Raw genomic sequence first — 17,395 nt, 5'->3', positions numbered from 1 at the left:
GTAGACCATTTAAAAAAAAAATTACTCATAGAAAGGAAGCAAGGGTGGGGGGATTTTAAATTATTGCAAATAATGCTACAACTTGTATAACACAACAGTCTTCTTCTTCATCATCATCATCTTTTTTCAACTTTTCCCTTCAGGGGTCACACAGCGAATCATCTCTCTCCACCTATCCCTATCTTCTGCATCCTCGACACTTGCACCCACTAGCTTCATATCCTCATTTATTACATCCATATACCTCCTCTTTGGCCTTCCTCTTTGCCTCCTGCCTGGCAGCTCCATGTCCAACATTCTCCTACCAATATACTCACTCTCCCCACTGTCTTGTACACCTTCCCCTTGATTCTGGCTGATATTTTTCTACCACACAGAACTCCCGACACCTTTCTCCACCCATTCCAACCTGCCTGCTCTCGCTTCTTTCCCTCTTTCCCACACTCTCCATTACTCTGGACTGTACAACACAACAGTAAGGCAAATAAAAAATACAAAATATGGCCAAAAGTATGTTGACCATCAAAGCCCTACATGGTTCTTTCCTAAACTGCAGCCACGATATTGGAAGCACACAACTGTCAAGAATGTCTTTGTAGGCTTTAGCGTTGGGCTAAACGCGTTGGGCTAAAGAGCCCAAACCCGTTTCAGCAAAACAATGCCCCTGTGCACAAAGTAAGGTGCATGACCACATGGTTTGGCAAAGTTAATGTGCCATATTGTTTTGTAGCCCTGACCTCAAACCCACTGAGCACCTTTGGGATTAAATGGAGAGCTGACTGAAAAAGCACAAAATGATGTGATGGTCAGATGTCTTCAAACTTTTGGCCATATAATATAGTGTAACAAACAATTTAATTAAAAAAAGAATTAAGACAGCTGGAAAATGATGTACCATAACATCATCAGTAATAATAATAATAATAATAATAATAATAGCTGAGGACAGATCAACTTGTCCAACACTTTGGTAGCTTTGATTAGACCAAGATGAAGGACATTTTTTAGACCTGAGATCATTACTATAAATTGAAGACATTCAAGCAAATACTGAGTTTACTGTTATTTTGATTCTTTTTCAAATAATTAAATTGGTCTTTATTGTTGTTCGTTTGAGTGTTCATCCAGATGACACAGTTTACAGATAAAATACATTAATTAAAACTGTTTATGATTTTAAAACAAATTATATGATTGTAAAAAAAACCCCAGAAAAACAGTGGAATGGACTTTAGGTTTTCTACACAATTTTAACGCATATATGCATAAAAATATATCTTGTGATTGTTCAAAAAGCTCCTAAAATAAATTTCAAATGTCCTATATAAAACACTTATAAAATTAGAGATAAAATTATCCATTAAATTGGATTATTTTGTCTCTGATATTCAAAAGAGTTCTCCGGTCTACTGTATCAGGTGTATGTATACATCACCATACCATAATGTACTTGGGTTTCATCTATGCTTGCTCCTAAATCAATAATCAAACCTTCCACCACTGGGGTCCTGATCTAAATCTTTTCAACATAGTTCCCAGGAAACATGCCTTCTCTTCCCCGTAGGCGACCATACCACCAACCTGAAGGGTCTGGACATAGAAGCACACATGGACAGATTAATGCATGCATGCAGATATATGTGCAATGTCCACAATCTTCGTCAGTATGTACTGGTGTTGATTACCTTCATTTAAGATATCTATAATGTCATTTGCATTGAAGCTGAGCTCATCAGTGTCCTGGGCATCATATGCATACAGAGCACGGCACTGTGGGGAGCGAGGTTTGGGCCTCGGTGCAGGCTTTGGTACCCCTGATCCAGGTACAGGCTTAACTTCTTTTGATATTCGTCGATGAAGACTATAGTAAATAATTGAACAGAATGAGGAAAATATACAGCATGCATGAAATCGTTCTTTGCCTCTGGAAGATAGCATATGTATTGTGAGCTATATGAATGCTTAACATAGCATATATATTATGTTATGAGCTATATGAATGCTTAACAATTGGTGTTTATCTTTGTCTTATATTCATGTTGTTTTTTAAGCACTGTGTTAATAAACAGTAAAGTGAGACAGAGCATAATTTCCTCTCACCCTGCCACTCCCTGGTCAGGGACTTTCATGAAGCCCATGTCAGTGTTGTTCTGGGTCTGGTTCTGGCTGGGCCGAGGACTGTGGATGCGGGGAAGGGTGGGCTGATCCATAGATGACTGCTGGCGCAGCAGAGATGCTCTGGAGCCTGTATGACGGCTCCTGTTTGCCCCTCCTCGACCACTACCTGCTGAGCGCTCTGAAATCAAAAGATTTTTTAACAACCTAATTTCAGATTTGTTCAATGTTTTATTATTTAATGCATAATGTATTACAGTATCTACTTAAAATTTCACAGTTTCAAAGAGAAAGATGTTAAATGCACATATAGAGCAGAAATGGCATTGCAAATATTAAATAATTTGGTAACAGGATTCCTCTTAGTCCTCTAAATTTGTTCTTTATAAAAAGAGGTACAACCTGTTTTGACGTCACCTTAAAATGTAGTACAAATTTAAAATAGATATTAACAAATTATAACGTTATAACAATGCATAATGTCATTTTATTAACTGGGACCAACACATTCGACCAGTTTGAATGGGTTTATGATTCAAGGCTTCTTTCAAAATTCTTGGATTTGTTCTGGACCTTGTTGCTTGCATTCACACTAGTCAAAAGTTCCTGGAGGTCAGCAGACTGAAATCCAATTAATGCAAAATGCATAATATGCAAATCAGCTTATAACAACGTTCTGTGTGGTTCCTTGTTTTCATATATGACATATGAAACATATAACAAATATTTTAAGATAGACGCTGCAGCAAAATATTTAGAATTTTCCTTATTTTTAGTTTCCTCCTTCCTCTTCATGAAATTTGAGACACAGATATGTTTGCAGTTGTATAACATCTGCACCTGAAGTCCTGATGTGTTTTGAGCTATCTGTGTGTGTATATCCACACTATTTTGATTCACAAATGAGTGTATAAATGGAGTTAAAGTTTAGGCATGTTTCTTGTCTTCTTCTGCTGTATTGTATAATAGCATTTAAAGAAAACATTCATGTAAAAACATTTTGTTTAACTTTTAAAAACTGGTAAACTGCTGCAGATATGTTATCTATAATGGTAAAGCATGTGATTATCTACATTAGAGATCCTGTCTTAGCAGGCCACCATCATATTTGCAGCTATGAGATCTGTGAAAACTCTTACCATGTGAGTATCTTCCTGGGTTCTGATTTCCCAAGTATCTGCTCTTCCGCATATCACGCCGAGTGGGTCCTAAGAGAAAGAAAGTCTTGAGATCATACTCATGAACTCACCCTGCTTGAATAAATATCATTTTTTCAAAATGAATATATATAATTTAGTTTTTTTGGACAATGTGAGCAACACTCAAGTCATTATAAACAAATGACGGACTTACTCGAGTTCTTAGGAAGGCCTGGCCCGATGCTCACAATCAGTGTCTTGCTGCTGGGTTTGAGCACCACGTTATCTCCCTGGCCCACCTGAAACTGGATCTGCCGAGAGCCAGCAGATGCAAATGGCCCCCAGCCTCCTTTTTTCACTTTGAATTCAAGTCTGGAAAGGACATTTTAATGGCAAATTTAAGTTGATTGTAGTGTGTTTTATTGCCAATGAGTGATAAATTTTAGTTACGTTTGAACACAGCAATCACATTCCTCATACACATCCAAAGTCTAGAAAATTAAATAATGAGACTGATAAGAGAAGTGGCCTAGAGTTACAGGTTGTTGAACTTCAGTGGCAGCTTCCTCCGAGTCCTTTCCTCATAACGTTTGTAGAGAAGACTTAAAAACTCTGTTTTAAAGACGCACTCCAGCACACTGTCGTAGTGCTCCTCATGCAGGATGAAAAAGTCATCCTGCAGAGTGCTGAATGGAAAAAAGTAGATTAAGATTAGTGAAACTACAGACAGAAGACAAAACTTTGGGGGTTTTTTTTAGGGAAGAATGAATAATATTTATTGGGATGCACCAAACAAGCACACTAATGCTCTCTGTCTGTATCAGTATCAAATACTGAGCTAAAATCCTGAATCCACATTTTCTGAACGAGTATCTGATGATGCAATGTATTTTGTAATGTAAATGGATCTAATGTTGATGCACATGCCGCAGCAAGCATATGTATATATGACACAAACTGTTTCAAGTCGCTCCACCATAATGGCTGTGATGTTTTTCATTATTTGCATCAGAAGCTTGCAGAGAGGCAGCTTGCAGGTTACAGTGGGGGTGTCCGTGTCAGATTAGTATCGAGTATTTGTGTATCTGCTCATACTTAGGGTATTTAAATTATTACTTTATTGACAGAAAAAGGGCATTAGTGCATCCCTAACATTCAGTGTTATTGTAATACAAATGATCTGCATACCTCAGTGAGACGGTCTGAATTTTCTCGAGCTCAATCTGCCTCTTGAGGACCTCCTGAATCTGTCCCTTCTCTGGACCTTGTTTTACTTTTTCTCGACCAATCAGGTAGAGGTACTTGGATGTCAAGATCAGGTCACGCTTGACGGTCTGTGAGTATTGAGTGAGAATACAGAATACAGAAAGGATCACCTGATCCTTGGAACAATAAATGTGCTATCAACAGTGAAAGAAGTGTAACTATACCTTGAATCTGCGATCATATTTGACCACCACATCCGCAAATTCAATCCTTTCCCTGCGACCCACAAACTGACGGATCTCAGGGCGGCTGTCTGTGCCAATGTAGTCACCCACAAAGTTACGATTGAGACTGTTCTTCCGCCGCTCTTTTTTATTTAACAGGATGTCAGATGCTGAAAATACAATTTTAGAACATGTCTTTTAAGATCTCTTAGGATATAAATAACCATCAAAGCTAGAGCTATGTGGTGTGTGTGACATTTAACTGAATGATGTTACCTTCCTCTCGCATCCGGACATATTTGCGAACTGCAATATGCTTACGCCAGGCTTGCTGGATGACCCGAGCAAATCCATTATACTTTCTCTCCCTCATTTCTTCCAGAAGGAACAGCTGCAAGAGACAGAGGCTGAGGGTGAGTGGCTTGCAGCTTTAGGACACTCTTTAGGACACTCATTTTGACTTTCTAGTCATGGCTTTGTTCCTGTGAGTTAAGCTAATGATGACATAGAAAGGAACAACAACTGACCTAAACAGCATAGCCACCAAAAAATTATACAAGGAGGCTTTAAGCAATTTAAACTAATTTCTTGACTAAACTAGTTGAGAATAACTCAAATCCTTAATTCCTTTTTTATGATACTGCATTACCTCTTACCACACTATAGCATATCCCAATCATGCCATAACAGAAATGCAATGTAATTTGCTCAGAGCTTAAAAAAATCTCTCAGGATAATATAATGGGAGCAGTGAAAGAGGGACATGACTCAAATTAGGGAGCTTTTAGAAGAATTTAAAATAGGTAATAGAGTATGCTAAAAGAAATATATAACATTAAAAATCCCAGTTGAATACAAAACATTGTTAAAATGTATATACTGAGGTGTATTTAAACCAAATCCTCTCACTGATTCTGGGGCCTTAATGAAGATCTTGCTCTTGCCCAGTTGGTACTGGTCTGGTTCCATGTTGACCGACCTCAGAAGGTGCAGGACACCCTGTTTTTCATCTCCACGCCACTGTGGCCATGTCTCCTTGGTCAGGATTGCGTATCTGTGTGTAACAGTCTTTGTTAACTACAAGTAAACTGTTTCAAAGCCAGACCTGTGATTAAGTCTTTCTATGGATTTTAGGTTGAATCTTGGTGAGGCTCACCTCTGTAAGAACTTCTTGAAGATACGACGGAAGGCATAGCCGGCTCTCCGTACTCTGATGTTTTCCCGCAAGCCTAAATACTCCACTTGGTGTTTCACCCGGCTCTCCTCCCAGTCCCGTGGTTTCTTGGTCTCGTTGGGTTTGATGCAGCGAATGTAATGAGGAGTGCACTTCATCAGTGTCTGCACCAGGTTATTGGCCTGTTTCTATAAGGCAGGAGTAACGGATATTTAAAACCAAACATTGACTGAGATCCTTGTAAGTGAGATCATTTTTGTCTTTTGTTGGATTAGTATCATACCTTGATCTTGGCGCCCGCAGTGGTGGGTCTACCCTTTTTTTCAGCCTCAAGATTTTCTGGGAAGAGGTCTCGGATAAAGGGGCTGTTTGCAAAAAATATTTGCAGAAATTATTCAGCTGACAATTTGCTATACTACTACAAAGATATAAATTACACTGGAGCCCAAAAAGGGCATGTGTGCATATTATTTTCTCATATGTGGTACTTAGATAAGTTAGAGTTGCAGTTTCTTTTACATTTTATTCAATTCCCTGAATTCATTTTTCTGTTTATATTTTTCTGGCCCAGAAATCAGCTCCAGCCTTGCTGAAACTAAACAGTTTGATCTGACAGGTGGGGTTGCTTGGAAGAAAGGAAAGGCTTGTCAAAGTTTTTTTATTACAACTGTAGTTCACCTCTTATTTAAAACAAGAGTAAAATGCTGCTGGATGCACAATTCGGAGAACCATTTAAAACACCTTCTTAACCAGAAGCAGCAGAAACTTGCTGATGAAGCAAAAGCCATACTCACAATTCACTGCTTTGCATCAGCTCGATGATGTCATTGAAGAGCACATCTCTGTTCCTCTCACAAAAGCCGCTCACATTATATGATACCTACAATAAAAACAAGCAACCGGACTTGTGTAAACCTATTATGAGATGTTACCACTGAGCTGGTAAGCAGTGCAATATACTTACTAATGCTGAAACAGCAGCAAGATAAAGACATACCAATTGTAACATTTTGAATCAAAATTTTTTTTGGCCTACTTTCTAGCATTATTTAACTCATCCTGGACTAATTTCTGCATATTAAGGACAATGCACTCATATCAGCAAAATACAACAAATCAGGAAAATAAAAAATCCATCTATGGTTGAAGATCTTCAAATATTTGGGGGAACATTAGTCAGTAAAGAATATTAGAAGTACGCAAAGAACCCAGTTCTATTCCATTTTACATGAAGTTTTATTCAAAAAGCCCTACATCAATGTCACTACTCCACTGATTAACAATAACACTTACTGGTACATGGTAACCTTTGCATTATTACCTTGCCTGCATAGTGATGAACTATGAAGCCCTTGTTCCAGCTGTTGAAATGCTCATGATTGCTGATCTGCATCTGCAGCTTCTGAATCAGTGTTTGGTCTGCACCCTCACCCTTGGCATGCATGGTAGCACACACGTCATCCAAAATGCTCATGATCCCCACAGGGTTCTGGGAGTACCACAGGTCAATATTATCTTCTGAAATTCAATTAAAATGCCAATTCTATGACAGTCAACATTTCTCAAAATGTAGTAATAGAAACTCACCACTTTGGACTCTATTAAGTCGCATACGATTTTGTTGTTAAAGTAGTCAATTGGTGTCCATTTGATTCCTTCCTGTACATACTCTTCCTGTTAAAAAAAGAAAAAGAAAAGTGTGAAATGTTACAAATCTCAGTCTAAGGACTAAGGTTAATCGCAGTGTCTCTTTTTAGGATATAAAAACTGTGCTGCCGACCTGCTCTGCCTTCAGAGTGAGCTCAATAAAAATCTGCTGAAGCTTCTCGTTCACAAAGTTTATGCAGAACTGCTCGAATCCATTTTGCTGTATGTGACACAAACGAGATGAACACAGAAGCCTGCTAGTTTAACTGGATTTTCAATGTTCCTTTAACACTTTCCTTTGTACTAAAATGATTCAGTCTTACCTGGAAGATTTCAAAACCATAAATGTCCAAAACTCCAATGTTGAATTCCTCGTGGTCTTTTTGCATTGCTTTGTTAATTGCCTATGGACAGAACAGAAATGAACAGTCACTAAACGATGGGGAAACATTTTAACATTTAAGAAAAACGTCTTTATATTTCCTGCTTTAAAAGTAAATTATTCAGGGGGGTTTGTATTATGTAAAATATGTCAATATATCAAATCACATGTAATGGTATAACATTTATTAGGATTAAACTTCTTTTCCAATACTGGAATATTAGTTAGATTTGTGAGTTGTGATGGATCCAAACGTTTATTTGAAGCTGGAGACTTACATCGACAAGGTAGTCAAAAAGTCTGGCGTACAGTGCTTTTGATAAAGCGTCACGTGTGAAGCAGGCCTGCTCTGTATTGAGAGTGACAGAAATGCTCTCAGTCTTTCCTCCCCATTTACTGTCCATGATCCGACTTGTCAGTTTCTTCTTCAAGCCATCCTGAGCTATTCCCAGAAGATATGATGGGAAAGCAAGAACTGCACAGGAGTGATGGGAGACGGAAGAGGAAAAGTAAAATGTGTAGGTTACATACAAGATACAATATACAAGTAATGTGGCAGTTCTATTAAATAAGGATATAACAATTAGTCTATAGACTTATATGTAAAGCATGATGTGAGATGATTTAGACTTGGTAAAGGTAAGAATAATTGAAGTCTTTGTATGCTCAGGTTTTTTTTGCTCAGTTAAAAGAAATCAATAAAGCTTTAGACATGCAACTGTTGCCCTAAAAACCTTTACCTGTGGTATTTGTTTGGTGGTGTGGAAAAACATCAGGTATCACTGTGGGTGACTTCTGGCAAATAAGTTTTTCTGACTATAACACTGACAACTCACCTTAAAATACACAACAAACCTCTTCAGAAATAGTTATTAATGTTCTTAATAGTTATTAATGTTTTCTCAAAACTTTCTGCACAGATCATGTAAAGTAGATAAGCAGCCAGTTAACACACACTGCTGCAAAATGGTTGCATGATATAAATAAAAATGTGGTTTAAAGATACATATAGTTTTCATGATCATATGTATTATTTTTCTATTTAGTTTATTACATATTATATAGTACAAATAAAGCTTAAAAAACCCAGTTGTCTATCATTAAAATGAAAAAGGCAGTTTTCTCCCTTTTGGTGGTACAATTAATTTTAAGTTATAATTGTACTTTTGTTGTTTATGTGAAAATGAAACATTCAGGAAATCCTGTCATTTAAAAAAAAAAAAAACAATTTATATAGTAGAAAATGGTAGAATCTCAGTATGAGCCAAGCATCAGTACTGTTGGATTACAAATTTATAAAATGTTAAATCTAGGTGCCAACGTAATAGTATATAAACTAAAAAGTTATGTACATTGGGTTTTACATTTTAAGGTAAAGATGATGACATTCTAAGAAGATCAAGTCTGGCAGCCCAGTTGACTGAGACATTAACCTTTTGTCTGTATGTACTTCCTGACCACTGGGCAGGGTCCCAGGTTAAATGTGAATGCTAATCTCAAGGCCAGGCTGTGCCTTTGTCTCTATGATAATGTGAAGGTCTGGGTGATACTGTCAGGCTGATTGGATTAGCACTTATGCATTTGAACAACACTGTTATGCTGATGAGATCAGGGCTGGGGAAATACCGTTACCGGGCTGATTCCTGTACTGCAGTTGCATGCTTAGTTTAGATTGTCTCCACCTCTATGTATCCCTCCCCCTGGAAAAGTATAAATTCTACAGTGCTGAAACTATAGTCAGACTTGGATGACTACAGCGACGCACAGCGAGTTCTCAATAAAGAGTAACTTCTGCTTAAAAGATATCCCAACGTCCCCTGGTCTCTGCTTCGACAAGGAAAAAGTTTCCAACAGTTCCCATCAATGGTTTATAGTATAGAACTATACAGTGCTTTAAACTCACGCCACTCAAATTTGTTCAAATAACCGATATTTTTGTGGTAATTTAATAACTTCTGACTTTACTAAAAAGTGTCATATCAGTATTTGGGTCTCTCAGTAAAAAAAAAAAAAAAAAAAAAAGGTTTTGAGAATCCCTGGTCGAATTTCTAGGTGTAAAAATCCTGGTTACACCCATACACTCATTTCATGTGTCTTGAGTTTGGATTGAACCCTCATAAGATTTTTATTAGGATAAGGGTTATGTAATAACATCTGTAGTTAAATGTTTATCCAAATCTGTCTTGTAAAATGCATTAAGTGGCACATCAGCATCATTACAATCAGCTGTTTCTTGTTTTCAGCTATTTTATGTGGTGATTTTAATTTTCTGAAAAGGTGGCAACTTTAGCAGTCATGGAACACATACATAACAACGTATTAGGAAAGATTTTGTTTGTCAAATGTCACTTGAGGAGGTACATGTATTTATAGTTTTGGTTAAAGTGCATCTCAGACCTCCTGAAGTATCTTATGAAAAGAAAATACATGGCAATATAATAACTATTCCACTAGACTGAATTATGTATGTTAATGAATATATAGATTAAAATGACTATTATTAATGTATTTCACATATATAATGGTTAATATATAAGAATATACTTAACAAGAAGAATGCACTATAGTATAATGTATAAAATGTTTTACATGTACGTTTTAAGCTATATAGTATACATACATGAATAAAAATACATGATTTAAGTAACTTTATAAATATACTTATTTTTCAGAACAGCTGCTACTACAATTAACAGCTGCATAACATTTAACACAATAAACATAAAGCTTAAAGCTGTGTGATACTTACAATCTTCACTCTCCACCATAGCATAGTTGCCTTCCTCTTTGAAAGTGATGTTACCCAGATGAATAATCCCTGCCACAATCTGCAGCACTGCATCTTGTTCATCCAGAGACAGACCTATAACTGACATGGCCTCCTAAAACACAGCAAAGAAAAATGGCACATATCAGCAATATTAGAGTGCTCAGAACATCTGATCTGGAGAAACAATAATAATTATTTAGTAAATATTTTCTCCGAAGACATCAAACTCACCATAGTGTCGGAGAACTCCTTCTTGTCGTTGATGTCCTCCACAGTGTAGGTACCAGACTGGTTCAGGTAGAAGTAGTAATCAGGAGCGGTAATGCCCAAATTTTCCCTCTGCTCTTTGGTAGCCCCTGTCAAAAGCTGTAGAACCCAGTGGTACATTAGGATATTAACAGATAAAGGTTCTGTTTAAATTCTTTAAGCTGGTGGTTCTCAAAGTGGAGTCCGCACCACAGACCCCTTGGCGTCCATGAAGCATAGAAGAAGAAGAAGATTTTTAGATTTAACTTCAGAATTTTCTGAATAAATAACACTATTATTACTAGATACAATAAAATAATGAGCCGAATCTTTGAATTATCGTTTTAGGGGGTTCATGACACTTACAGTTCATGAGAACTGCTGCTTTTAGCAGCTTAAATTTTTACATTAAAATGCAGAAAATGTGTTATGTACTTCAATACCTGATATCATCATCCTTTTGAGCAGTTTTCTTATATGACCCTTCATACTGGAACTACATTATAGTACACTACACAATCCCATCTTTTGGAAATATGCTAAAGAGTTCAAAGGGTTACCTGGTAGTAAATATGGAAATTTCTTTCTCCATGGTTTTGAGACACCACCCTGGATTTCTCCAACAGGAAGTTAGAGATCTTTCCTCCATCAGGCTCGCCACCTCGGCTGAACTGGATCTCAAAGTATTTTCCCTAAGGGAACACGTGGTAAATTAAGCACAAAATCAAGGAAATAGCCTGAAGAAAACATATGTGCACACTCACTAGTGCAATGCACTAATGTACAACATCATAGTTACACAGCCCTGCACTTTCACAACACAAGATAATGCTCCAAAAACAAAATAAAAAGAACGAAAGAAACACAACACTAACAAGTCTTGACTTGTTGAGAGACGGTGTGCTGTTAACACTAGTCTATACTGCACTGGAATGCATACCAAATCTCCGTGGTACTGCTGCAAATGCAATGTGTCTAGAAATAAAGGTGGAGGCTGCCTGAATAATTCTACTTACTGAATCATAGCAAGCACAGAATTTGGTAATGGGAGATTATAAAGCTCACTATACACTAGGCACCACTGTACACTTAGAATCATCTAGTAGATTGACTTACAAAGCGACTGGAGTTGTTATTGCGCACTGTCTTGGCATTCCCAAAAGCTTCCAGCAGAGGATTAGATTGAAGGATGATATCTTTTACATGCTAGAGAGAGAGAGAGAGAGAGAGAGATAGAGAGAGAGAGAGAGAGAGAGAGAGATGGGACACTTTATTTCACAGTATCATGACAATACAAACTGAAGGTATAAATTGTAAAGCAACTTAAAGTATGATAAACTCAATTCTGTATTTAGAAAAATGCCTACACATTGAACTGGAATCCTTCTACACCATTATTTCTAGTAATTATTGTATTCAAATAAAAATAAAAATGCTTTCCAGCTCACTGTGTGCATTGGTATGTGTTGAATAGAATATAAACAACTCCTTACTTGAACTTTAGGTCCACCTCCTGACACTTTGGAGACGTAGCTCATGATGTACTTGGCTGCTACCGTCTTTCCTGCTCCGCTCTCTCCACTACAACCATTACATAGACACATACACACATAACATATAAAATAATTCTGGAGAAATCCAGTTTTTTGCAAGTTTACATCATGTGTTCTCATGTCTTCTCTACTCCAAACAACAGTTAAAATAATCATAAACCCATCATGAGTAGGTATCCTGACCTGATGATGACACACTGGTTCTCTCCATCGATCATCATGTTGCGATACATGTTATCAGCCAAAGCATAAATATGTGGCGGATTCTCATACTGTGCCTAGGATGGAAACATTCAAACGGACATCAGACTTAACAGTGATATTTAATTAATATTAATATTAGATAGATATAGATGACTAAACACCAACGTTTGTGATGCACCTAATCTAGAAAAAGTAACAGTAACTTGTACGTATTATTGAAATGAGAAGGAAAATGTTTGAAACGCTGAAAGAAGTGTTAATGCATCTCTCCAGTCACACTTATAGCTCACATTTAGTCTAACACACGTTCATATTTTGACTTCACTATGCACAGTATGGCAAGTGCTGACATGCAGTTCCACCAAGTCAGTCCTGCCCTGTATTCTCCTGTTATTTTCACTAAGCAGCACCCTGACACTTCATCCTCCTCATTTCTTAAACTTGCAACATAAAAGAAAGGCGAATTCTACTCACAGCTCCCTGATACAGCTCCACTTCCCGGTCAGTAAAATACGGCACCTGCTTAAATGGGTTTACAGAGATCAGCACAGGGCCAATGTATGTCTGGAGACAAGTTGTCAAGGACCTTGTATCTGATGAATTTTATTTATTAAAATATATCATTTAGTCATTACATTTTGCTTCGCAAAAAATGTCTATTTGTTCATTTAATAATTTCTTTATTCATCTTCACTAATTAGCCACTTTATCATTTTGAGGAGCACCACCCACACAACTTGCCTAAGGGCAAATTTCTGCATAACCAGACCAGCTACTGAAAACATGCCATGAAGCTCTAAAAAAACAAAGGTAATTTTTGTGCTTAGGTCTCCATCAGTAAATATTAAAGGAATTAGTGTTAAAAAGATAATGAACTTAGAAGTTGCTCAAAAGACGAGGATGGGTCCCCTTTCCGGTATGGTTCCTCTCAAGGTTTCTTCCTCATATCATTTAAAGGAGTTTTTCCGTGCCACCATTGCCTCAGGCTTGCTAATTAGGGGTAATATAAATTTCACTTTAAACTTTGCCATTCTATTGTACATTTTTATATTTCTGAAAAGCGGCTTTGAAACAGTGCCCATTGTTAAAAGTGCTATTCAAATAATATTGAACTGAACTGAAACACTACACAAAAAGAGAAAACTGTGCATCTAGCCACAAGGATACAAAGATGTAGTCATCCATGTATCTTTTCTTGAGGTTTTCTGTGATGGCATCTTCACTGATTTTGGCAAGGAGGACCATGTCGTCCACCCCGCTGACCTTCACATTTTGGGTTTGCCAGTGATATTTCTCCTTACTCCCCTGAAAAGAAAAAAAAAATCATTCAATGTTACATCATAAATTTAAAGACAAAGGTTCCCACTTCAAATATATTTACTTAACCAAAGCATTTGTGACTGACAGCACTGGCTTGAATGGACTGCTGGATTGATCTGGTTAATAAGTGTGTGAGTATACTTATGAACAAACATGACTTTGAATGGTGGCATAAAATGTCTGGAAATACATAATCCTGGCTAAGTACCACACAAATGATCTCACATCAAAACTTTCAAGACATATAATAGGTCTTTGATTAAGACTTTGATTAGGTCTTTGTGCTGTTGAATAGAATTGTGAGATGATGTTGGAAAGCATTACCCACCTGTTTACGTCAACACAAGTTGACAAACGCACCTTACTGAGATGTACAGCAGGATTACGGATAACAACCAGTTAGTTTCTGAGCTAACCACAGCCATCTTTACAGACAGTGTGTAAAAGGAGGCTGTAACACTGATTACACCAAAACACTGAATACCCTCTATTTTCAGGTAATAGTACTGGCTGGACTCCAAACAACTGATGGGCTGTCACCTATATAAGAGGCCAGAGCTTGTTTTATGTGAAAGGTTTAGTTCTTTATCTCCAGATCTGGTTTAGTGGAGTGGTTTCAGTTAGGTGCTTCATGTGTGTGATGGACAGAAACAATACTCCAGCATACAACGACTCTGAACTCGGATTTTAGTAATCTTCTTCTTCTTCTTTTGGCTGCTCCCTGTTCGGGGTTGCCACAGATTTGATTCTGGCACAGATTTTACACCGGATGGCATTCCTGTAACAATCCTCCATTTTATCCAGGCTTGGAAACAGCACTGAGAGCTCAGTGGCTGAGTTAGTTCCTGGACTAAGAATTGAACCTGGGCCGCAGCAGTTGGAGTATCTTGCTGCTGGACCAGCAGGGGCTGAACTTAGATATTAGAAAAAGCCTAAAATGGGACTCAACTGTCTCTGAATTGCAGAAGTCATCTCTTTAATAATATATATAATATACATAAAGTTTAAACATATTCCTTTCATGATTCCATCAAAGAGGGATGCATACCATTTCATTTGTGTTATTATTTACATACACCAAACATTCAGTTGCATTTCCTTTATCAACTTAAACTAGATCTTCAAAACACACCTATCTGTCTGATAGATCCTGAATTCTGCAACAAAGTCCATCTCTGACTTAGGACTGGGTTAAATCCTCGGTAAAAATGGTTTGGTTCAAATTCATTGTTTATGTGGTTTCTTTGCTAGTTAGTTTAAAATGCCAAAATATGACCTTGTCTATGTTGCATGCAAGACTACTGCTGTTCACCAAACTAAAAATAGTTAGTCATCATCACATCACCTCAGCGGTCCAAAAATATCAATCAACTTCAAGTTAGAGTTCACAGGTTCAGGCTTGCAGTGGCAAAATGCAACATGATAGAAGAACTATGATTTTTTTGTTTTGTATATCATTTTACACCTGACCCTAAAACAACTTTTCCTTTGCAGGACCTTAAAGGTACTGGATTTGGAAAAAAAAATTATATTCTGTTGGATTCATCCTCTACTTCTTCTTGAAGCTTCTGCACGTACAACTCATATTGTGATGCTGTTGATGGATACACTTCTATCAGTGCAATATCTCTCGTGGAACATTTACATTTCTGGCATTTTGCAGATGCTCTTATCCATAGCGGCGTACAAAAGCGCTTTGACGTCTCTTTCAGCAATGAATACATTAACACCGGTTCAGTAGGTCACATATGTACGATACCATCAGACTAAAACTGAGTTGTTTTTCTTCTTTTTTCTGTTTTTTGGAAGAACTGCTTTTGTAATCATGGACATCATGACATTCACTTTGTTCAACACATTTTGATTTTTCTAATATACAACTACACAAGAGTAATGATCTGAACTCTTACTATCCACTGTTACCCTAGAAGAGGATGGGTTCCATTTTGTGTCTGCTTTATCTTAAGGTTTCATCTTCATGCTGTGTCAAAGACTTCTTAGTACTTAAATGTACTTTTCCTTGTTGCCTTTTACCCTAGAAATGGGGATGGAGTTTACCTTTAAACGCTTCCTCATTTATGAACATTTTAAATGTTCACCATATCTACATTTCCAGGTAAAAGATATTAAATACTAAATGTACAAAAGATGTACCTTTTAGGCTCGCATTCCAGCAACAAGGAAAGTTAGAAAGTTTAGTTCACGTTCATGAACTTCATGAGTGTACCTCAGCATTTCTGCACAGCTGCTCATAGTTGAAACAGCTGTACAGATAACATTATAAGTGAATTGAATTCTGCTAGATTTTTTAAAACAGATTTTAAACAGTCTTTCTGGCAATGATACAGGACTCCTGTGTAGAAAGTAATCGTATCGGTAAGGCCGCACCCAACATGCGCCTATTATAAGATCAGCTACACACAGATACCTGGCCAGGTAACACAATTGTTGTGGTTTGTTTTTAAGAATATGACTGAAACAGATTGAAGACGTTTTGGCCTATGATGTAATAATCACAGTTTTCTCACAATCTAATACACCGCAACCATTTTCATGTCACTTAGAATTTCCAATCACAATAAATAATAATAAAAAAATTAAACCCCCCCCCCACACAAAAAAATTTGTACACAACTACAAGCAGGAAGATGTTTATACGTTAAACATTTGCTTTCTAGGTTACTTACCATGCTGAAATAAAAAACACTTCCTGTTCCAGCACTCCTGCCCAGGAGTCTTTACTGCTGTGTAGAATTGCAGGAGTGTTTAAGGAACCAGCAGGTTTCAGGTGAAAGTCGGATTTCTGTTACATCAACATGAACAGACAGTAATGTACCGTCATTCCATGCACTGTACTGTCTTTAAAATCCGCAGAATGAGATTAAAAGTGCATCAATTGTGTGTCCAGTGAGCTGATAGCGTTAGTAACTGTCCCGTAAGAAAAGTCAGACACGGATAATTCAGAGGCAAGTGCCGACAGGTAAGAAAACTACTGCATTGTGGGTAGAAGTGCTGAAGTTTCGATAAGACTGTAAAATGGCGCCCCCTAGTGTCATTTGGCAGACGTCCTTTTCCAGAGTGACTTAAAATTGAACTCATTTTATACAACGGAGCAATTAAGGGTTTAAGGACCTTGCTCAAGGGCCCAGCAATGGCAGCTACAAGGACCTAGGATTCGAACTCAAGACCTTGTGATCATTAAGCCAACGCCTTAACCACTAAGCTAACACATCCCCCCAGTAAACCCGTGAGACAATGCAGGGGTACTCAAATGATTCAAGATTGAACATTTTACCAGGCTCAACACTAGAAATACAGACACAAGGTGGCAAAGCTGGGGCAACCTCTTAAGTATGTATAGTACAACGTTGCCAAATATGACCCCCCCCCCCTCCAATTTTTGCATAAAAGATAA

The 17,395-nt window shown here is 37.5% G+C and overlaps 1 protein-coding gene across 1 annotated transcript; it reads right to left on the bottom strand.

Moving 5' to 3' along the window:
* Positions 1 to 1,080: 1,080 nt before the first annotated feature.
* On the bottom strand, positions 1,081 to 16,963 carry myo1eb (myosin IEb). The gene is made up of 27 exons (XM_058388378.1): positions 16,668 to 16,963; positions 13,828 to 13,965; positions 13,135 to 13,224; positions 12,640 to 12,734; positions 12,397 to 12,484; positions 12,020 to 12,109; positions 11,464 to 11,595; positions 10,889 to 11,023; positions 10,637 to 10,769; positions 8,166 to 8,362; positions 7,829 to 7,909; positions 7,639 to 7,725; positions 7,446 to 7,532; positions 7,180 to 7,347; positions 6,653 to 6,738; positions 6,142 to 6,223; positions 5,841 to 6,046; positions 5,594 to 5,738; positions 4,961 to 5,075; positions 4,685 to 4,854; positions 4,443 to 4,588; positions 3,794 to 3,940; positions 3,469 to 3,626; positions 3,255 to 3,323; positions 2,101 to 2,296; positions 1,686 to 1,861; positions 1,081 to 1,590 (listed from the first exon to the last, which is right to left on the bottom strand). The coding sequence occupies exons 1-27, from the start codon at positions 16,668 to 16,670 to the stop codon at positions 1,514 to 1,516; spliced, it is 3,297 nt and encodes a 1,098-aa protein (XP_058244361.1). The 5' UTR covers positions 16,671 to 16,963; the 3' UTR covers positions 1,081 to 1,513.
* Positions 16,964 to 17,395: the final 432 nt, after the last annotated feature.

Source organism: Hemibagrus wyckioides, linkage group LG01 (assembly GCF_019097595.1).
Source record: "Hemibagrus wyckioides isolate EC202008001 linkage group LG01, SWU_Hwy_1.0, whole genome shotgun sequence".
Taxonomy (NCBI): Eukaryota; Metazoa; Chordata; class Actinopteri; order Siluriformes; family Bagridae; genus Hemibagrus; species Hemibagrus wyckioides.
This window is presented reverse-complemented; position numbering and strand designations above follow the sequence as displayed.